General features: G+C 44.2%; 1 protein-coding gene across 5 annotated transcripts in view; it reads right to left on the bottom strand.

The window, feature by feature from the left end:
- Nucleotides 1-24054, bottom strand: part of TTC7B (tetratricopeptide repeat domain 7B) — a 254836-nt gene that overhangs the window by 145090 nt on the left and 85692 nt on the right. For 4 of the 5 annotated variants that reach the window (XM_047080223.1, XM_047080226.1, XM_047080224.1 and 1 more), the window contains one exon: nt 1761-1839. The exons of the other annotated variant lie outside the window; for it this stretch is intronic. In XM_047080223.1, coding sequence (XP_046936179.1) covers nt 1761-1839 — 79 coding nt within the window. The remainder of the gene's footprint in view (nt 1-1760; nt 1840-24054) is intronic. 5 annotated transcript variants of the gene reach the window in all.

Here is a 24054-nt window from a genome sequence, read left to right as displayed (position 1 = left end):
GAAAGTGGAATCTCGTGCGGGGTTGTATGTGATATTCGCTTAGCTTCTGGTAAGCTCCAGACCTTCACCCAGACACCCCTTGGCTATGGCTCTGCAGGCCAAGCTATGGAGGTACCATCAATAAGTTCCCCCAGGCGGGAAAGTATAAGGAGTAAAAGGAAGAGGGAGAACTTAAGTCAACAAGAGAGCCAAACAGCGATCAACAGCTTGGTTTATGGAACCAGCTTTTATATTTCTCCTCTGAGTTTTAGAGTCAATATAACTAATCAAACAACTAAGTACTCTTCAGGATCTAATCTGCTTTTGCTCTGGTTAGGTTTTGGTGTGCAATCATTAGCAGACAACCGACTCCTTTGCTACACTGGCATCTGGGAGGGCTTACGTTGCCCCTGCCTTATGGGACGCATTCCTTAGGTTTCAAGAGCTAGCACTGACAATAAATACATAAAAAGATGCTCAACATCATCAACCATCAGGGAAATGTAAATTAAAACCGCAATGAGACAGCACGTCACATGTACTGGGATGGCAACAACTAAAAAGACAACAGCAAGTGCTGTGAGGGATATGGAGAAATTGCAGGCCTCGTAACTTTCGGGGGGAATGTAAAATGGTGCAGCCACTTTGGAGAATCATCTGGCCGTTCCTCCAAATGGTAAACGCAGGGTTACCATATTACTCGACAATCAAAAAAGAATGAACTCTTGCCATTTGCAACAACGTGGGTAGAACTAGAGGGTATTACGCTAAGTGAAATTAGTCAGAGAAAGACAAATACCATATGACTTCACTCATATGTGGAATTTAAGAGACAAAACAGATGAACAGAGGATAGGGAAACAAAAATAACATGAAAACAGGGAGGGGGACAAAACGTTAAGAGGCTCTTAAATATAGAGAACAAACTGAGGGTTGCTGGAGGGGTGGTGGGTGGAGGGATGGCTAAATGGACAAGGGGTTAGTGGGGAGGACACTTGGAATGGGCACTGGGTGTTATATGTAGGGGATGAATCACTGGTTTCTACTCCTGAAATCATTATTGCACTGTATGCTAACTAACTTGGATGTAAATTAAATCATTAATGAGTTAAACAAACAAACAAACAAATGTAGAGCTACCATACGATCCAGCGATTCCAGTCCTAGGTACAAGAATGTATATTTCCACCTAAAAACTTGCATGAGAATGTCCACTGCGGCATCGTTCATAGTCACCAACTCGTGGAAACAATCCAAATGTCCATCTGATGAACAGATACATGAGATGTGTTCTATCCATGCGGTGGGATAGTATTTGGTCACAAAAAGGAGTGAAGTGCTGATCCGTGCTACAACTTGGGTGAACCCTGAAAGCAGTGTGCTAAGGAGGCCAGTCATAAAAAGACCACATGGTACATATCACCCCGTTTATCTGAAGTGTCCAAAACAGGCAGATCCATAAAAGCCAAAAAGAAATTAGTGGTTGCCGGAGGCCAGGGGAAAAGGGGAGCGTGGGGATTGACTACTGATAGGTATGGGGTTTCTCTTTGGGGATGAGAATGTTCTGGAATTAAATAGTAGTGACGGCTGAGCAATCTTGCGAGCATACTACAAACCAGTGACTTTAAATGGGTGAGATGTATAGTGTGGAAATTAGATCTCAATAAAGCTCATATATCTATGACAGAGGGGCAGAGGGACAGAGGGAGGGGAAGGGAGGCAAGGAGTGAGAACACCTGAAGTGCCCTTCTGGCCTCAATCAAGTTATCCATCACACTCACCATTCGCAGGTTTTGAGTTGTTCTTGTTTCTACTGCTCTGAGGATCTCTCTAAATCTCCCGACTCCTCTTGTCAAGTTCCTGTGTGCACACAGAATTTGACAGGGTTTCCATCTGGCGCGCATTAATATTAAATATTTTATACACATATTTCAATGCATTTTGTCTACATAAAAGCTGTTGGCTAGATTTTCAGCAAACAATTATTCTGCACATGTCCATCCATCTTTGTTCAACTCTGAAAAATTTGGCCTGGGATTGGTGGTCTTTTGCGCTTCCACAGTCAGATTTCCTCAAGAAAAAAAAAATGTGAAAATCAGTTCTAAGGTATAGAAGGAAGAAAGGAAGGAAGGAAGGGAGGGAGGGAGGAGAAAGGAAAGGAAAGGAAAGGAAAGGAAAGGAAAGGAAAGGAAAGGAAAGGAAAGGAAAGGAAAGGAAAGGAAAGGAGGAAGAAAATGTAAGATATCTTGCAAGAGTTTCTCCTCAACCTCACAATGGCTCTGTAGTTTTCCTGCTCTATTGATTGGTGCTGAAATCTATCTTTTCACTTAAAAGGTGGGTGGCAACAGGGTACAGAAATGTCAGCACTGAATGCACTGTGGGTAAAGGCTTCCTGTTACTTGCGATTTTTATGGGCAAGACAAAGGTAACAGGTATGAAACGGTGGGGTTCCACCAAGCAATCACTCTGCATCTTTGAGGACAGAAATCACTGTCCCCAAAAGCCATCAAACCGGCCTTCCTCCCCCCAACCCTGCACCAACAAGAAAAAGCAAATGGTCAAAGGCCCTTCCGAGAGCAAATGCATGAGGACTGGAACCCGGAGCTGCCTGACTCTGCTCAGAACACATCTCCCTTCCTGGCCCCACACCTCCCAAGACAAACGGACAAGTCATTGTTTAGTGACATCCTGGTGCAGATGTCCAGGCCCCTGCCCGGTGTCCTCCCTGAAAGCTGCGCCTGCCCTGCTCAGCTGGGAACACTTCCCATTTACATTGAGTGCTGCCACCACCTATGACATAACTCGGTGATATTTATAACTTGCTCATTAGGACACATCTCATCTTTCCAAAAAGCCGCAGAACGGGTCAGCCGGTACAAACCTGTCAGCCAGCCTCTGCCGGCTGGGACAGATGCTCTAGGTATTTGCCTCTCTTCTTGGGTGACATTTTAAATCATGCAAAGGTATTTAATCAAACTGAATGTGGGGTTTCTGTAGGTTACAAGCACTCATGCGGGCTGTTCCTTTGTATCTTATACCTACATGACGTCCCAGGACTCTCGTTCACAAGTACAGCCCCGGAACTTTAAGATAATAGTTTACTGGCGTATGTACATAAATACTCTCGGATTCCTCTCACCCACACATATCAGATGATACCAGATCAGAAGCTTTATGGTGACATAAAAAGAGAAGCGTGTGCTCAGGACTCTAAGCGGCGCTAAAGAAAATCTAACAGAGGCGTGAATAAAAATTAGGTAATGGGCCCCAGGACATACAATCTCCTCTGCTTTCCCCTTCGTTTGTTTTTATGGGATCTGTGTTCACAGGCAACAAAGTACATTTGCTTTGGACTGAAGCTCAGCTCTCTTAAGTAACGGGGTGGGGGGTGGGGGAGGAAATAGCAACAGCTAAAAAAGGGATGGGTGTGGGCACGGTGGGCTAATTTTGTTCCAGAATCACAGACCAAGCTCCTACTGTGCGCAAAAGGAACGGCAGTTTGAACTGTAGGACGTAAGGGTGGGGCTGAGGGAACACAACTAAAGACCCAGTGTGTAAAGGGCTGTTTTTCCAGGGTGGAAATCAGGCCTGAAAGTAGCATCAAATCTGAATATGATGAGCCAGGGAAGGCTGCAAGATAGGCCTGGTCATTCAGAATGTCTCCCGCGCCCTGCTGGCAAAAGGAGACACTTATCCAGTTACAGACCCACAGAATTTTCCAGCTAGACACGATCCAACGCAACCTAGTCCATTATGACACAGAAGTGAAATGGCTCGCTCAGGTTCACAAACCCAGTGAGAGAATGAGCTGGAAGCTTTCTCCTGGGTTCTATCACCTTTCTGGGCAAAAGAAATGTCAGCTCTGAAAGCAAAGTGAGGCTCTAGAAGAAAGAACCAATAAGAGAGCTCAGGTCTCTGTTTTGTAACATTTATATGCAAATCACTTCATATATACATAATACAGATTTTACCCGTTCCAGTGACCACAGCTAATGAGCTACTGCTAGGAAGTGGTTCACGATCCGAAAGAAAATGCGTCAGCCCAGGTGAAGCCTTCTGGAGGGTACTGCCTCGGCTGCCTTAAAAGAGAAAGGATGGCTGGAGAAACTCAACTACCCTCTGAGGGCCAGGAGGCTCTCCCGCGCGGGACCGAGGCCCCCTGCTGGATGACTGGAGGAAGTGTCTGGGCCTCAGGGGTGCGGCACAGGAGGGGGCTGATCAGCCTCTGGGTGCTTGTTCCCAAGGTACCCACGCTGCCTCTGAAGCAAACAGTTTTTCTCAACTGTTTCCACGGTATTTCTGGCGGGAGCTTTTCAGAATCGAATCGTTCCTCAAGCTCTGGGATCCTGCTTGTAAACAAAGGATCCACAGTGACCCCCGAAGGCCTCACCCCGCCGTGCCAATCAAACGAATGTGGCACCATCCACATGTGGGTGTCCGGCCACAGACCAGGCTGACAGCAGGAAGAAGGGGCTGGAGGTGAAAGATTTTAAATAGCAGAAGAGGAAGAAAGTTTCCCAGATGCAGAAACATCTCCTTCTCAGCAACTCCTATACCATTCATACATTTTTTTTTTTTAGGCACATAATTTTATTCAACCAATCATTTCCAACCGTTGCCATGACAGCAGGAAAAAAAATTTAAGCTAGATGGATGATCATGACAGAAAGGAACAAAAAGGGGAAATTAACTTATAAGAATTATAGCCTAAATGCTATGAAATACTCCATTTTGAGGGAAATAAAAGCCACAGGATTGCCTTCATGTCTCTAAACTATTAGTTTATTCTTCAAATGTTGAGATCATTAAATATCTAGAATGAATTGTTGCTTAAAAACTCCACTCCAAAACGAAGACAAGGGAGGCCAGGACGTTCCTTGGTTTTGAGGGTTTCCACAGACCCTTCACATTAGGTCACTGATTCCATTTCAACACCCTTGACTGAGAGAGCACAATGATGTCAGAATTCATTATGGCAAACTAGACTCAAAATGAATGTTCCTGCCAGCCTGTGAGCAGCGGGCACTTTGGCAAGCTGTCAGAACTTGGGGTTCACCTCCCGCATCTTGCTTGGGTAAGCTTCCTGAGCTGGGCGCGTCTCCCTCCATGTGGAAAGGTTCCCAACAGCTCAGCTATCACCAGGGAGAAGGGGCCTGGGCGTCCCTTGAGCCCCAGCTGGTTGTCCAGTGTGACGAGCAGGCACAACCCTGCCTTCCCTTGCCAACATCCCTGTGTGCCCCCAACCCTGTGGGGAGAGCTTGGGCCAGTCCCACCGCCTTGCTCGTGTTCAAACCCAGGCAACCTAGTGCTCTGTCTTGACAGGAAAGCCCGCCCACTTTTCCCAGGGACGCGTTCTGTTCCTGGTGACCTACTTGCACTCCTTCTTCCCTCCTCCTTTCTCCATCTGGTTTCAGATGGGAGGAACCTCCCAGGTCTTGTCTGCTGGCCCTTAGGTCAGGGCAAAAGCATGACTTCCTGAGGACACCGAGGGAGGCGGCCCCGCCAGCACTTGGCCTCCCTCTGGACCCCGCGGGCCCTGCGGCAGCCATTTGAAGGCTGGTCTCTGAAATTTACACCCTGCCACGTGCAAGTCCACGGCAGCGCCTGTTTCACGACTCTGAGCCACATTCAGAGCTCTTTGACACGGCCACCTGTGCCTCTGTGCCACAAAACCAAGGAGGAGCTGCATTGGGAAGGAAGCCAGAGCTCCAGAATCAAAATCAAAATGGGAAACCAGGGCTGGGAGAAACTCGGAGACGTTCAGAACCGTTACACCTCGTGATAGGTGGCTCCTTCAACAGCAAGCTCAATACACCTTTTTTCGTTATTATTTCTCCTTTCGTTTCTCGGGACCAGCGTGGGTGGGACGGGGCAGTTCTTCCCCTAACTTGTCCTTCCAGATTATTTTCTGACCTCAGAGTCTGGCCCAGGCCACCAACACTCTTCGATTCAACTATCCATTATCACGGTCATGCAAACCCAAAGTTCTGGGGTGAATAAAATACTTTTTATGCTGTTTGTCAAACTCCTGGATGATAAGGAAAAAGTGCTCCTGCTAGAGTAAGTTCAATATTTTTTCTCCTCTGTGGTTAAGAAATTTATAACCAAAGATCAATTACAGGACAAGTCAAGCTGGTAGATCTCTCAGAACTAAGAAGTCGCTGGCTTTTCCCAGGTCTTTTCTTACCAACTAGCACCCCTGTGGCTCTTCAGCAGTAGGGTCATTTCAACAGTCACTGAGTGCATTGTTCTTCAGGTTCCAGGCTCATCCCTGAAGATACACTGGCGAGCAAGGGACACCATCCCACCCCAGGGAGCTCAGAGGGCTTCACACACCCCATAAGAACGTAATAAGCATCTTGAGGACCAAGATCTGTGTTCTATTCACCGACATACCCCAAGCCCCTCAAACAGAGTCTGGCATACAGCAAGTGCTCAATAAATACTTGTTGAATGAGGGACGCCTGGGTGGCTCAGTCAGTTAAGCATCCGACGTTGTCTCAGGTCATCATCTTACGGTTCGTGAGTTTGAGCCCCTCGTCGGGCTCTGTGTTGACAGCTTGGAGCCTGGAGCCTGCTTTAGATTCTCTCTCTCTCTCTCTCTCTCTCTCTCTCGCTCTCAAGAATAAATAAACATTAAAAAAAATTTAAATACTTGTTGAATGAATTTCAGAGCTACTGTAAGTCGAATAAACCAAGATCACAAGGGAATACATTTTCTACCTGCTCCTTGTCCCCTTCTTTCTCGCTGCACTGGGTTGGCAGACAGCACAGCAATGCACTCTCTTAAACAGAATATGTCACAGATGCCCTCGGTGGCATTGCAGCATGGGTGCCTGGGGGAGCAGTGACATACCTGCCTGTCCCAAGTGGCAGAGTGAGGCATGCCTGGCCTGACAGCTTCTAGAGAGCTGCACGGATAAGAAGGATTTTGAAGATTTTTTAAAAACCTTCCAAATATTTCAGGGAAGCTTTCCTGCTCACGTGCCTTTTACACTTGCTCCTCTCTGTCTGAAGTATTCCAGGAACTGTTAGTCATCCTTCAAGACCCAGGTCAGAGGCCACCTGGGGAGCCTTTTCCTAGGTTCCCTAGGAAAACGCAGGTACTGCTTCCTGGGTTCTCCCAACAAGCTCGCTTGTGTTTTGAGCCTAGTGAGCACTCAACACACTGGTTTTCACATGTATTTCTGTCTGTCTGCCAACCAAAGCGTGATCACCTCGGGAGCAAAGACCCTCTTTGTCCCAACTGCTACATAGAACCAACCAGGCACCCAGTGACACTTAGGAAGCTGTGTGCCCTCAAAAGAAAGAGTGAGCGCCATCTTGTATTCCAAAATCCCTTTCCCCATCTCCTTGAAGAAAAGTCTTCTTGACCACAAATGGGACAACTGAAGCAGACCCTTCTCACATGAGACACACCCCACTGGTATGCTAGACATTGTCAACACAACCCCAGAAGGACGGAAATAAACCAGCCTTCTCTAGGTCAATTTCTCTTAGCTCTCAGGCTTGAGAATTGCTTCCTCTTCATTTATACAACCTTAGGATCATCTATTTGGAAAAAGTCTGAAATCAAAACCAGATATCCAGATCGGGAAAGTGTGAGAAGAAAAAGACATCCTTCGCAGTCCAAAAGGGCACTTCTGGCCGGCTGTCAGGGAGCTGCTTTTTGTCCCAGAATGGACTCCAGCTTCTCCCTCTGTACACGCTCTTCGCCTCGTATCCAATGACATGCATTTGTGAAGACAGATGGCTTGCTGTAGTCAGAGGCCAGGGATCAAACCCACAACCTTGGCCTGGTTAGCAAAGGACTCTGTCTGATCAACGGAGCAGGCCAGCTGCAGCCTAGATATAGTGGTGGAGGGTGTGACAGCCATCCACGCTGGGAGGCGATCAAGCAGGCGAAGCTTCCGGAAGTCTCACTGCAAACCTAATGAGAGTTGTACTAGGCTTAACAACATTTTTTCTGACTACCTCAGCAACTGAGGCTTCCCCGTGACAAAAGCAGAGTCAATCAGGCATTTCGGTCAGCCGGCCAGGCAGCAGGCAGCACGCGGAGCAGGCTCTGTGTATCAGACAGCGTCTCAGGCAGCGGAGGGACAAGTCCAGTGAGGCAGGCAGGGCTGTCGTGGAGCCGGGACAGGACATGCACACTTCCAGCGTGGTGTGCTAGAGGCCCCCAGATGCAAGCTGGACTCGGGCAAAACAACGGCACCCTTCCCCCAGTAACCTCTTCCCTGACACTCGCCCGGACCCCCGGCCTCTGAGGAAACACGGAATACGGAGAGGCTTGCTTCCTCCCACGTTCTTCTCCTCCAACTTTGGGGAATGGGTCAAAGGCTATCAATCCTCATTCCAACAATATCTACTGAGTGCCTATGGGCATCAGGAAAGGGGCACAGGGGTGCAATTGTGAGCCAGCCAATACACGTGCATCCTCGTGAGCTGTGGTGTGACCATGGTCACCTTCGCCCCGAATCCCAGCGGTATCCAACACAGAGCAGGACTCCTCAGTCTAATGCTACCTGCACCAAAAGAACCAGAACTTATCTAACACGTGAGGCCGGCCCTCCCATATGCTCACCTGGAAATCCACATACTTACATATATACTGACACCTAGACCAAACAGAACATGGGTCCTAGAGCCACATGGTAAGGTCTCAAGCCCCAGCTTCATACTCACTCATTGTTGACCTTGGGCAAGAGCCTGTGCCTCTGCTTCCTCATCTGTAAAATGGGGATAACAAATGTAGCCCCCTCCCCCCCACAGACTGGTTCTAGGAATTAAATGAGTTAATACACATGGCAAGTGCTTTTAAATGTTTACCATTATTACTACTATTTCCTCACAACTCTGTCGTTGCTCTAAATAGTTTTGGAATTCTGGAAACTACCTCCCAGTCAACTTACAGAACATGAAAGTCTGTTTTACCGCTTTGGAGACATTTCACTTTGAAGCAAAAAAAAAAAAAAAAAAAAAAAGTTATTCCTGGTTTGGATTCACTCATTCACTTTGTTATTTACTGAAAACCTACCATGCCCTCAAAGACAAAAGACAACAACCCATGTCAAGGGAGGGTAACAGAAGCTCCTTCTCCGGGGCTCTGTAATCACTCTCCCAGGAAATGATGGTGAGATCTCCCAAGTGTGCTGGTGCCCACAGGGAGGAGTGCAGAGTCCCCACCGAAGCTGTAGGGGACGGTCAGGGACAAATGCAACACTGAGAAGCAGAGGCACTGAGGGAGGTGAACTGAATCCTTCTCGTGCTGTCTCAGTTAAAACAGCCAACTTACAGAGATTGCTCTGAATCAATTGATGAGGGCCAGGCCAAACTCAAAAAGGTTAACCTGGGAGGCTGAACCACTAACTGTCTCACAAGTACTTTTGACCTCCTGCTCACCCAGCCGATTGTGCTACGGAGAAGGAAAAAGGCGGAGAAGACATCAAGGGGAGGACAGTCCTTCCAAATGTACTGCAATACTTGAGCTAAAAGTTAAGTACAAGGATCAGAGTGCAATACTCACTTCCATTTCAATTAGCGGAAAACAGAACTGCAGTTCCAGAACAACGTCTGGGGACAATATTTTAAAAGCTATGACAAGTGGGAGAAAAATCCAAGGGACTCAGTTAAAAAGAAAAAAAAAAAAGATCTTTAAATGTACAGGGTCACAGGTCCAAACGCCTTCAGGAGCCAAGCAAGCGGCCATGTGGGTGGGGCCAGGCAGTGGCAGCAGCTGGGGGCGGTGCTGGGGCCCCAGGCCTGCCTAAGGTGTAGAGTTCAAAACCAGGCCAGATACACTCCATGTGGGAAAGGCGGTGGCGGGGGGGGGGGGAAGCGCCACCATTAAATTGGCAAATGAGAGCCTCCAGTATTTTTCTTGGGGAAATAAAGCAGTATATCTCAGCTCGAGGCAGCGTGGTGCCGTTTGGGATTCGCAGACATTCCCGTGAGTCATGCCAGATAACTTGCTTGGGTCTGGGAGAGGCTAATAAGCTGGGGACAGAAAAGAAGAAAAGGGCAAAGGTTGCGAGTGATCATGAGCAGAAGAGGAGGAAGGGAGAATGGAATGTGAGACATCTGGAAACACAGCGAAGGGAAAACAATACCAGATGCTAGGCACGCACCGCGAAGGGTAAGAATGTGGGCAACTGGCTTTATCTTGCTGTGCCTGTTTCCTCGTCTAGAAAATGGGGCTATCTTCCCTCCAAACACTGGAGTAAGATGACACCTGTACAGCTCCTGACCCAGTGCTCAGAACCATGTGAACTCCCCCCATTCTCCAACCATCCACTGCCTCCCACCATCTATCATCTGGCTCTCCGCTCCACATGTCAACATTGACTGGGCCAGAGCCAAAAGCAGCCGCTGCTATGTCCGTGTACCTTTGGTTTAGCAGAAAACAGAGGAAAATCAGGACCAGCTTCTATTATATACTATGTCAAAATGTTCTTCTCAACCAACCAACAAGTATTTATTTAGCACCTTCTGTAGTTTTACAGAACTTTTGCATGAGGAAACAAGGGCTCAGGAAATTACGTAACATCGTACAGCCCACGGACAGAAGAGCCAGCATTTGAACTCAGGCTCAATCTGATTCTGGTGCGAAAGCTGAAGACCATCCCCGTCGTGCAGAAGAAGCCCGCAGACAACCTGGAAACTGTGACCGCTTCGCGTGACGCAGAAACAGAGGCAGAAGAGAGGCCAGAAAGGTTGGGAGCAGCGAGGGTCCAAGTCTCCACCTGAATACACTGGTTTCTAAAGAAGGGATGGGATTGGAGGCCCCTCCCCTGGGGGCGGAGGACAAAGGAACCTCGGGGAATTTCTGCTGAGTGGTCTGGGCAGAAACACAACTCTGAAGTAAGACGGTATCAGAGAGACTAACACTGACCAAAGGACGACAACACAGAGACGGGTCTCTCCCCAGTCGTCAGGACAAGCTTATAAATTAAATTCTTTCATCATACAGTGACTCGTTTATTTGGCCTTCCCAATCACAACCAGTCGCCTAAGATGGTGAGCTCAACTGTACCTTTGGACCATCTATAGAAAAAAAAAAAGCTTTGCTAAGCACACGAGCAGGACAGGACAAGCGTGATCTATGAGGAGCATATTTAATTGTCTTGGGGGAATAAGCTATTTTCGAGCCCCTCGAAGCCATTCAGAAGTGTATTAATAAACCACTGACAAGGTAATTAAAAAATATTTCACTCCCCCATCAAGAAAGCCCCTCTAAGACTTTCGGCTCCTTCAGGACAGAGACTGGGTCCTCGTGTGCTCGCAGGATACGACCCAGCTGCATACCTGCTACTCACAGGGCTGCTGTCAGGATTACGTGAGGTAACGGTCAACGATGAGTAAATGTGAACCACCATCATTATCTTCTTCTGAGGCAACACCAACTGGTTCCATGCCATCTCCCAACCCATTATTCCAGATGGTTCTCCCACCAACCTAGTGAGGCATGTAGGACTTCATTACCTTCAACTGACAGAGAGGGAGACCGAGTCCCTGAGAGAGAAAGGGAGAGGCCCACCCAGCAGCTCCATCAGTGAGTGGCCCCTGGCTTCCCAGTACAGGGATCCCTCCCCTGCTCTCTGCCGGGCACTGTTCTATCTCATCTTTCACTGCCCACCCTCCCCCATTCTTTGTTAACTTTTATTGTATGAAATATAGAGCAGACAGCCAAATAAAACAAATAAATCTCCCGGGGAATTCTTAGGAGGCAAACACCCTTATAACTACCACTCAGGTTTAAAAAAAGACCACTGTCAGGGAGGAGAGCCTGGGAGACTCAGTCGGTTGGGCATCCTACTCTTCATCTCGGCTCAGGTTGTGATCCCGGAGATCGTGGGATCGAGCCCTGCATCAGACTCTGCAAAAAGCCTGCAGCCTGTTTAGGATTTTTTTTCTCTCTCTCTCTCTCTCTTTCTCTCTATTTCCCTCTGTGTTTCCCCCTGCTTGTGCACACATGCTCTCTAAAAAAAAAAAAAAAAAAAAAAAAAAAAAAAGACCATTGTCAAACACCCTATCCCAATTAACAGGCTCCTCCCTCCACCCAAAAGTACCTGCTACCCTGACTTTTAGAATAATCGCCTCATTCCATTTCCTTATGGCTTACTCCCTCAAGTATACATACCTACACTACAGTACAGTCTTGCCCACTTTTCTCCTTACTCAAGGAGTCTTTAAAATCTCTTAATCTATAGGTGCCCTTTCTACCTCCTTCTTTTCCTTAGAATTTATCTATTAAAGAATCTGAACTGTTTGCCCCATCGAGTTTCTCCTTAGCTGGAAAACTGCACAGTTTCATACTTTTCTCTGTTCTCTGTATTTCTTAAACTTGGTAGTTGGAATTCAAGAGTTGACCTATTCAAGTTCAATCCCTTTGCTCAAGATTTTGCCAGTGGTGTACCCCTCTATCAGGAGGCACATCATTTCTGGCTGTCACTTTTTTTTTTTTTTTTTTTTGGTGTTAGCAGCCCTTAGATACATGAATTCACTGGGAGGTACAAAATGGTGATATTCTAAGTCTCTCTTTGCATTTTCATTCATTAGCTGGAATAATCTTATAGGAAGGTGTTTCCTTTCATCTAATATTCGGTTTTCCAGTGCTTTTTATTTACTTTGTTGATACCGATTTAGAACTCATGAATTTAAACATATTTGATGAGTCTCTTGCAATTTTTATCCTTCTTGAAATTCAAATTGTCCCATATTTGGCTTGAATTCTTTAAACATGATCCTAGAAATCTTTTGAGTTTCCTTGCTATCTGGTATGTAAAGATGTTCCAAACTCACCCTATTCATTTCTTATTCCAGAACTGGAATGATTTCTTTTATTGGTAAATGATACTTCAAGATCACAATCATGCACTAGGGATGTTCATTGCTACTGGGTCAGTCACTGAGTCAGACCTCTCTCCCTCTCTCCCTTCTTCTCTCCCTCCCTCTCTCACGCACACAGGTGTATATATGTATATATATACACACATGCACACACATGTACATATGCAGACACACACTACCTCATGGTTTCAATCATTTCCAATTTAATCATTCAGGACTGACACAGTTTGTTCTTGATTTCTTCCATTTTAAATCTGTTTTGCCCCTCTCCCACACCAAGAAATCTGGTTCTCAAGGACACAGGGGATAATAGATAGAACATTCCATAAGTATTCATTTGCTTTATTCCATGTCACATAAAAGTGTTTTGGAGTAGCAATACTAATAATACCACCATCATTATGATTACTGAAATATTAAAAATTTATTTTCCGCATGTGCTATCAGCGTTCTCTTTCCATTTTAAAAGTTGTGATTGTACTCTATCTGTTATGAGACACACAAAGAAACAGAAAAGCCTGACCTATGGCCAGAAAAAAAGAGCAATCAATATAAACTCACTCCAAATGGATCCACATGTTGGATTTAGCAAAGACTTCAAAGAAGCTATTATAAGTACAAAGAATTAACAGAAACCATATACAAAGATGTTTTTTTAAGATCAGTCGATTCAAAAACAGGGAATCTCAATAGTGAAACAGAAACGATAGAAATGAACTAAATGAAGAGTTTTAGAATTAAAAAGTATAAGTACAATGAAAAATTCCCTGAACGGAATTTGGCTGTTTTGAGATGGCAGAAAAAGCACAAGCTTAAAGATAAATGAATAAAAATTGTCCAGTCCAAAGAACAGAGAGAAAAAGTACTTTAGAAAAACAAACATGTAATTGTAAGCCTGCCGAAAGCAAGAAAAAAAAAAATCTTGAAAGTAACAACGAAATTAATCACATACAGGGGAACAACCATACTGTTCTCATCAGAGGAGTAGATACACTCTAGGTACGGAAAGAAAAGAAACTATCACCAAGAATTCTATCTACAATAAAACTGTCACCCAGAAATGAAGGCCAATAATGACATTCCCAGATAAACAAAGAGTGAGGGAATTCTCAGCTAGGGAATTCTCACACCCAATACAAAAGTTTAAAGGAAGTCCAGACTACAAGGAAATGACAACAGAGGGCAATTTGAATCCACAGGACAAAAATCAGTTAAGAGTACCAGGAATGTAAATATAGGGGTAAATATAAAATATTGTATGAATACATTTTTAAATCATTTTAAACTCCTATAAAAAATAAGATTGTATAAGGGAATACTTGTTTTCTGCACTGTTGTGTTTATAACATATAGAGACATTAATAGCACAAAGAAGGGAGGAAATGAAGCTATATTAGAGTCAAGTTGTAGATTTTAGTAAAATTGAGTCAGCGTTAATCTGAAGTAGACTATGATCATTTAAGACCTACATTGTAATTCATAAAAAATCAACAGAAGAGTTAAGATGTAATACTAAAAAGTATTTGCTTAACACAAAAGAAAGTGATAGGGAGAAACAAAGAATCAAAAAAGATGCCAGACATATAGAAAAAAAGCAAGATGCAGACATGAATCGAATCACATCAACAGTTACATTAAATGGGGATTGAATCAAAAGGCAAAATGTTTATACTAAATTAAAAAAGCAAGGGGCGCCTGGGTGGCGCAGTCGGTTAAGCGTCCGACTCAGCCAGGTCACGATCTCGCGGTTCGTGAGTTCGAGCCCCTCGTCGGGCTCTGGGCTGATGGCTCAGAGCCTGGAGCCTGTTTCCGATTCTGTGTCTCCCTCTCTCTCTGCCCCTCCCCCGTTCATGCTCTGTCTCTCTCTGTCCCAAAAATAAATAAACGTTGAAAAAAAAATTAAAAAAAATAAAAAGCAAGATCCAACTACATGCTATCTACAAGAAATATATACAAGTAGTACTTTACTCCAAAGACACAAACAGGTTGAAAATAAAAGGATAAAAAAGATACACTATGTAAACAGTAACTACAAGACAGCTAGTATGGTTATACGGATATCACATAAGACAGTCTGTAAGTGAGGAAACATTACCAGAGACAAAGAGGCATTTATAAAGAACCTACAGCTAACATGTTATGGTGAAAGACCAAATGTTTACTTCTTAAGATTAGGCAGGAATAAGATAAAGATGTCTCCTCTTATCACTTCTCCTCAGCTTTGTTTTGGAAGTTCTTGACAAGGCAACAAGGTAACAAATGGAAGTAAAAGGCATACGGTTTGGAAAGGAGGAAGTAAAACTGGTTTTATTCACTGATGATGTGGTCCCGCGTATAAAAATTCTAAGGAATCTATTAAAAAATCTACCACAACTAATTAGTAAGTTTGGCAACATCACAAGAAACGATATTGAAATACAACAATATATCAACAGTATATCTATATGATAGCAAAGAATAATCTCAAAGTGAAATTAAGAAAATAATTCCTCAGGAGGCCTGGGTGGCTCAGTCGGTTAAGCGTCCGACTTCGGCTCAGGTCATGATCTCACGGTTCATGGGTCTGTGCCCCGCATCAGGCTCTGTGCTGACAGATAAGAGCCTGCAGCTGCTTCAGATTCTGTGTCTCCCTCTCTCTCTGCCCCTCCCCCACTTGCATTCGGTCTCTCTCCAAAATAAACATTAAAAAAAATTTTTTTAAAGAAAATAATAATTCCATTCACAATAGCATAAAAATGAATAAAATAATTAGAAACAACAATAAATGCTTAACTTGCACAATAAAAGCCACAAAAAATTCTTGAGAGAAATTAAAGAAAATCTAAATAAATGAAGAGATCCTGGATTGGGAGATTCACTATTACTTTTATGGCAATACTCCCTCAATTGATCTAGAGATTCACTGCCAACCTTATCAAAATCCTGGCAGGCTTTTTTTGTAGAAATTGACAAGCTGATTCTAAAATTTATATGGAAATGTCAAGGACTGAGAATAGCCAAAATAATTTTGAAAAAGAACAAAGTTAGAGAACTCACACTATCTAATTTCAAAACTTGCTATAAAGCTACATATTCAAGACAGTGTGGTATTGGCTTACGGACAGACATATAAATCAATGCAACAAAACAGAGATTCCAGAAATAAACCTTTAGATTTATGTTCAGTTAACTAATTTTTTTACAAAAGTGTCAAGGCAATTTAGTGGGAAAAGAGACTTTTCAACAAATGATGGTTGGACAACTGGATATCGAGATACAAAAAAACTTTTTTACTCAGACCCTTACCTCACACCATACACAAATATTAAAGCAGATTACAGACCTACATGTAAAAGCTAAAACTAGAAATTTTCTGGAATAAAACATAGGAGAAAATCTGTAGTCTTAGATTAGGCAAAATTTTCTAAGATACGACACCAAAGGATGACCCATAAAAAGAAAAATTGGACTCCATCAAAATCAACTTTTCTCTTTAAATGACCTCATTAAAAAAAATTAATACAAGCCACAGACAGGCAGAAAATACATGCAAAGTATATACCTGATAAAAGACTTGCATCAAGAATATATAAAGAACTCCTACAACTTGATAAGACAACACAGTAGAAAACCAGGCAAAAGATCTGAATAGATATTTCATACAGAAGATATAAGGACAGCTAAGAGGCACACGAAAACTGCTGAACCTCATTAATCATTAGGGAAATACACATTAAAATCACAATGAGATACCACTACAAACCCACTAGACTGGCTTTAATTTGAAAACTGACAACACTAAGTGTCAAAGAGGATGAAAAGAAGTTGGAACGCTCCCACGTTGCTGGCAGGAATGTAAAATGGCACAACCACTTTGGAAAACAGCTTGGCAGTTTCTTAAAAAGTTAAACACAAACTTATATGACCCATCAATTCCACTCCCATGAATCCATCCAAGGGCAATGAAAACATGTCTACAGAAAGTTTTGTACGTGAATGTTCATAGCAGTATTATTCATAACAGTTAAAAAGCGCAAGCAATCCAAACGCTCATCAATTGGTAAATGAATACACAAAAGATAGCACAGCCATGTGATGCAATAACTATTTAGCAATAAAAAGCAATGACCTACTGAGACTTGCTACAATGTGGGTGCACATAAAAACCATGCAAAGTGAAAGAGGCAAGACACAAAGGACTCCATATTCTATGATTTCCTTTCTGTGAAATGTTTAGAAAAGGCAAATCCATAGAGCCAGAGAACAGATCAGTGGTTGCCCGGGGCTAAGGGTGGGAATGGAAACAAATACGCATGAAGAACTTTTTAGGGTGATGGAAATGTTCTAAAGGTGCCATGTGCCGATGACTGCACCACTGTAAAAATTTACTCAAAGCAATTAAACTGCAAATTTACAACAGGTGAGTTTTTGATATATATCTATAAAACCTAAATAAAGCTGCTAAAAAACATAGCAGCTTGCTTTATGATAACTCTTGGCTATCTCCCTCTCCCCCCAACGTTTACCTTTTCAGTCTTTTGTCTCTTGTGTTACTTCTTGGTCAATTTCCATTCCACGCTCTGCAGTTTCCCCTCATTGTGGGGCCCAGTCCCAGCAAAGAGCCCACTGGTCCATTTTCAAGTCTTCAGAGGGGCCACACTGCTCCAGCCCCTTAGACCTTACTCGGCAAAACCCTCTCATTTTTAACCGTTGATCCCAACTGGCCTGCCAAGCTGTCCAGCCAACTCTTGTTGGCTATTTTAAAGTCTCTTACTCTCAGGTCCATCAGATGCCCCATCGCTTCCTTCTGCATTCTCCTACACAAATGCAAGTAACATGCTAGTCCATAGCTGTCGGGAGTTGTCACATCAGCTTGTACCTTGGTGTTCACGAGTATACCTTGGCATCTGGTTCTGTTATAAATGTTGTTTTGGGTTTGCTGCCTGGTTACGGTATCTTTAAAAAAAATGTTTTTAATGTTTATTTATTTTTAAGAGAGAGACGAACAAGGTGCAAGTGGGGGAGGGGCAGAGAGAGAAGGAGACACAGAATCCGAAGCAGGCTCCAGGCTCTGAGCTGTCAGCACAGAGCCTGGCATGGGCCTGGAACTCAGGAACCATGAGACCATGACCTGAGCTAAAGTCAGACGCTCAACCGACTGAGCCACCCGGGAGCCCCTACTGTGTCTTTTTTACGTGGATACGTAAGAAGATCCAAAAGCCATGCGGCCCCTGTTGTCATCACTTTCCCAGATTTCTTAGCTGCCAATCGTACCTTTCCCTCTAGGAAGCTGAGAAATCCTTCAGTCTGTGGAGCTGATCAAACCTTGGTATAGAGCTTACTATGTGCCAGACACTGTTCAAGCACACTATCGTTACTGAACCCACTTAATCTGCTTAAACAACACATGAATTAGCACTATTATTATCCTATTATATATATAGCATATATATATATATATATATATATAGTATATATATATAATATATATATGCTATATATTATAGCACTATTATATAATTTACAAATAGGGAAACTGAAACAGAGAGGTCAAGAAACTTGCCAAGATCACAGTGCTGGTGAATGTCTCTATAAAATCTAGAGTCAGTGCTCTTTAACCACTAGACAATGCTGCCTTCAATGAGCGTATGAAATGTATCTGGCCTGATAGATCTATCATTCACCTGTGACTAACACCCCTGTCCCCCCAGTCCTCCCTAAGATGGGAAACTGTAACCCCTCCTTCAAAGACCAAGTTCAAATGTCAATTCTTCTAAGAAACTGGATGAGCTCACATAGGGAGGTGGCTGTTTCTTCCTTCCTCCCCCTTCTTTTCTCCAACCCATCCCTTTATGATTGTGCTTTTCACCAGGTGTTAAAATTGTTCGTCAACATCCTTGTCTTCCCCATGGGCTCGGAGAACAGTTTTCATTCGTCTCCTATCCCAGAGCTTACCCTAGTGACGGGCGCCCAGCAGGCTCTCAATAAACATTGATGGAACTGAGTCGGCAATAGTTTTTTTTCTTAAAACTAGCTCAAAATGTACTTGAAAGCAACATAATTGCATCTTTTTTTTTTTTTTTAATCTGTAATTCAGAGGTTTTACCAAGGCTGGCTAATGAGTTTTTCTGGGGCATTCTTCAGAAGAAACACAGCATCTGATTCTCCTGATATTTTAGCTGCTTATTTCCAACATGCATAGATTGTTGCTTCTGATGCTAATTGCCAGGGAGATTCAAAGGAGAACCAGCTACCACACCCTTCAGCCAAGCACCTGCCAGCACAGAGAGGATATGGGAGGAAGAGCTAGCAGAAGAAAGGTACCATGTGTCTGTGCCAGGCCTAAAGAATTACCACCAAACTCACAAATAAACAGGAAAAATTCAAACCTAAAATAGAGAGGAAAGTGGAAAAACCAAATGTCAATTGAAAAGAAATAATTCATTAATTTTTAAAAGTCTGGTAATTTAACAGGGGCACCTGGGTGGCTCAACTGGTTAAGCATCCGACTTTGGCTCAGGTCATGATCTCAAGGTTCGGGGGTTTGAGACCTGCGTCGGGCTCTGTGCTGACAGCTCAGAGCCTGTTGCCTGCTTCACATTCTGTGTCTCCCTCTCTCTCTCTGCTCCCCACACGCTCACACTCTGTCTCTCTCTCAAAAATAAATAAACATTAAAAAAAATAAAAAATGAAAAAATAAAAATCTTGTAATTTAACAGAGAGCTTTGCTATGAGAAAATACAATTATATCGTAGATTTCCTTGTTGGTGTACAGATCTATGGCAGATATTGCCATATAAAAATAAATATACAAATATAAAGGCAGATATTTGTAAGAAAATGTATAACCCCGCTCGTTTTCAGTAGAAGGTTCTAGTAGTTCCTAAGAAAAGTCAGAAATTCTGCAAAGATGCCTTTGTCATTTTCTGGGCTTTAGCTCAATCTCTCTCTGCCACTTTAAGACTTGACTAAAAATACCTCTGAGAAAAAAAGAATGGAGAGAAACACAATGATTTAAAAAGAAATAGGTAGGAAGTATCCCTTGAAAGAGCTGGGTACCCCATCCCCTCCGACCCTGTTCTCGTGTAAAGTATTAACGCATTTGACACCGAAACCAGGGAAAGAAAACAGTGGCTTAATGAGTTTGCTCTGGCCAAGAGCCAGAACAGGGGTGCTGCCTGTGTCCCCACCCCTCTCCTTCCCATCCACCCTGCTTCCAGGGCTAATACCTCTGGACTTGCTCTGTGGCATGGATATCACTAAACCACCAGGAAAGCTTCCCGGAATCTGACAGGCTCAGAGAGGGTAAAATTTGGCTTCCTTCTTGACCAGACAGGATGCGAATTCCTCTTTCCCAACACACATGTGTCATTTCAACAGTCGGCCCTTGGGGGGCCGCGTACAAAGGCCACACTTAAAATACTCTGACGTGCTTCAGTGTCCAACTTTGCCCCAAGAAGTTTCAACTCGAAGAGTTCCTTACTTGAAAAATGCGGGTCTGGAAAGCCCTGGGAGCAAACTTTCTCAACAACTAAACCACTGAAGACAGTCATTCTCGTCCCTGCTGTGGGAACTCTGGACTCCCAGCCAGACGGGTGCATATGAGGCTTCCGTGAGGAGGCCTGCAGTCACCAAAATTCCACTAAGCTAGGAGCACTAAGCTAGGCCAGGGCCTGCTTGAGAACTTTCTTATAGTTAAGCCGCCATTACTGCAAATATCCTCCAATCCCAGAGGTAAGGAGGAAAGCAGAGGTCCCAAAGCTTTACCCAGAAAATGTATTACTTTCTACTGAGGTCAAGGAAGTTATCTGATGCCTCGCCCCCTCCACCCTCCTTTAACAGAAGGACATGATATGCAGAAAGACCTAGATGAGGAGAGCACATCTCCCTCCTTACCACCGAGAAGCAGTTAACTGGGGCAGTAAGTTCCATTGAGCTCTCGATAAATATATGCTACATCACCTAATTTTAAGGTAAGCACACAAATGTCAGCCATCTGTGAGCCATGGCTATCTCAGCTGAAAACAAGAAGCTCATTTACTCACTCGTTCATTCACGTACAGCTCTGTACCAGACATTGCTCCCCACACAAAAGAGAAACTTCTGCCCAAGTGGAACGTATATTCTAGTGATGGGAGACCGACAAATTAGATAAGAAAAAAAAAATACAATGCGAGCAAAGGGTTAACAAATTCCCTTCCTTGTCTGCTTGAGAACTTGACCCGAGGTTAACTTTCCAGTTCTGTTTCCCAGGAAACCTAATAAAGATAAAACGTCAATTATGTTACCAGGCAACATTGCTTATGATAAAAGTGACCCCTGATTGATAACTTGCATCTGGACTGGAAGGAACCATATACATCTGACAAGGACGTCGTAGCTTGGGCTTCCTCAAATGTGAGGGCTTAAAACTGAGCACCTCCCTAGGGGAACCCTGAGTACTTGGGACAGATCCCGTGCCCACTAATTGCGAGGCTCATTCTCTGCCACTTGATGGGGGAGGGGCAAACACAACAGCTGCTGGGTGGCCATACGGACTGCTGAGACCATGATTCACAAAGAAGAGAAACCCCTGACGTTGCCCTGCTGGCAATTTACAATCCTGTTCTGGATTCTTCCATCTAGATGGGTGTCCACTGTGGCCTGTGAAAGTCTTGTGAGTTAGAGTGTTTCACTGAACCTGAGAAGACCCTGGTGAGCCCTGTGTATAGTATATGTGATGCTGGTTCAACGCTAAGGAGAAAGAAAGACAGAAAAAAAAGATGGGTCCATTGGGCTAGCCTGCAGGCTTCTACACAATAAGCACCACCCCCCCAACCCTTGACTTTGCCACTTAGCTGCCATGGAATGATTTATCTTCTCAGGCTTCTGCTCAGTCACTCCCTCAGGAAAACCTCCCCTCACCACCAAATCTAGGTCAATGTCATTTTAAAATGGACTCCCACAGAAATGGGGACCTTCCCTTCTGAGCACTATCTCAGCCCTAGACACCCAAGAATATAATGATCGAATTTCTCTCCGGGAGCAAGGAGCAGGTAGGGCTGTTCACCATTTCATCCTCAGGTAAATATCCTCAGATATTTATGCTGGCAGAACAAGTGAAGGTCACGACACATCATCTGAAACCAAACAGAGGTGGGTAGTGTTCCTGATACCACGGATACCACCAGTGTGTGCTTTTTTGGGCTACCCCCATCCAGAGCATGACCCAAGAATTGTTCTGCAAATATTGCCACTGCTATCAGTAATTCCCAGGGGGATCAATCTCCAGTCATATCAAGAGGTATTGGGAATATTAAAAAAAAAAAAAAAACCTGTTAACTTTGATTGTCAGACATTGTATTGTACAACTATCTCTTTCAGGAAAACTTGCCAAGCGAAAGGGTAAATTTTTAAAAATTTAAAAATTAGCGTTGTCTTTGTCCTATTTCCGAAGGCTTGACTCACTGGGAATTTTTATTTTCCTGCTGAACTAGAAAGTCCATAGGGATCATTTGTGCGCTTAACCCTAGCTCCTAGCCCATGAATATTTGATGGATGAATAAATAAGTGAATGAATAAACAAATAATCTCTCCCTCCCCTCCTGCCCCCATCAAAACAGAAAATAACCACAGAGACAAATCTATTGCAAAGAACTGAAATAAACTCATCTACTAGCTCATGTTTCAGGGAACTCCCAATTCTAAATGGTGACTGAAAGGAGGCAGCGCACAGCCGGTCAAAACCATGTGCGCAGAGGCCTTTATGAGATGCAGTGAACTGCCGGTTAGTTCACTGGTCCCTCCCCTTTCAACCCTCCCATCTCAGCACTTTGGAAGCCTAAAATGACCTACCCTCTTCCACTAAAGCCAAGGGCAGACCAACATGGACACAGCTCCCTTGCACTCGTAAAGCTTTCGGACAACACAGGGCTCCAACATTCATTGTGAGTACATTGAAAGCAATTACCTGTTCCCTATAATTCATTCCCCATAATTTATCACTGAAAGTGGTCTTGGGGTTTCATAATTAAAATTGACAAAGATTCCTTTGTTTCCATACTAAAGTTCTGATGGCATTAAGGGATTAGCCAGACCTAGTCTACATTTAAACAAAACAGAGAAGATTTGGCTGATGCATTCTGTTACATAAATAATTACATCTCGACTGGCTTTTAAAAGTCCTTGTTTTCTAAGTGTAACGTATTCCTCCAAGCTACGCTGCCCAGTGCACCACTGTCAAGAACAGGGTACCAACTGGGCATGGTCCATGTGGGCCAAGTGGTGAGAGAACAGGACTGGGTGTCAGGAGGAGGTCCAAGCCCCAGCTGTGCCACCAACTAGTTGTGTGATTTAAAATCCTGCTGCCTTGGGGCGCCTGGGTGGCGCAGTCGGTTAAGTGTCCGACTCAGCCAGGTCACGATCTCGCGGTCCGGGAGTTCGAGCCCCGCGTCAGGCTCTGGGCTGATGGCTCAGAGCCTGGAGCCTGTTTCCGATTCTGTGTCTCCCTCTCTCTCTGCCCCTCCCCCGCTCATGCTCTGTCTCTCTCTGTCCCAAAAATAAATAAACGTTGAAAAAAATAATAATAAAAAAAAAATAAAATCCTGCTGCCTTATCTACTGACTGTTTTCCCAACCAAAATGGAAACTCCACAGGGGCACTGACTGGGTCTCACCTGTTCTTAGATCAGTGTTCGGCATCAGTAAAGTAACCCAGTAAGGTTCTCAATACACATTTATTAGATGATACTGAATGTGATTTCTCTGGCTCTCAGATTCCCCATCTGTAAAGGGCAGTGATTGAAACAAATGTGCTCTGATAAGTCCCCAGATTTCCAGATTCTATACCCCGCCATCAGTTCAACTATTATGGAAATTTTCCTTAGCAGGGAAATGACTCGTGTGACATGCTCAGGGCAGTGAGTTAGGTTGACCAAAAGTCCTCGGGACCGAGTCTGTGACTCTCCCCTTGCAACTGCTTCAGCCACGCAGAATCCTTTCAGATTCTGAAACACGCCAAGGTCTTTCCCGCGTCCAGACCTCTGCACATGCTGGCTGCTCTGCTTGGAATCCTCTTTCTCCTGCTGTTGGCAGGGTTACCTCCTTCTCACGGTCAAGTCCTGGGCTCAGCGTCTCCTCCTCGGCAGGCCTGGACTGACCACCCTACATAAGCAGGTCCTCTGCTCTTTGCCTCCACTGCACCCACTCAATGCCTGACACTTCTTCCAATTTGTAATTGTACACATCGGTTTCCCAGTTTATTATCTGT

The sequence above is a fragment of the Lynx rufus genome, unplaced genomic scaffold (genome assembly GCF_022079265.1).
Source record: "Lynx rufus isolate CCGP_SWC_20201006 ecotype Redwood Valley unplaced genomic scaffold, mLynRuf1.p SCAF_17, whole genome shotgun sequence".
NCBI classification, from domain to species: Eukaryota; Metazoa; Chordata; class Mammalia; order Carnivora; family Felidae; genus Lynx; species Lynx rufus.
Note: the sequence above shows the minus strand (reverse complement) of the source record. Positions and strands in the feature narration are given on the sequence as shown.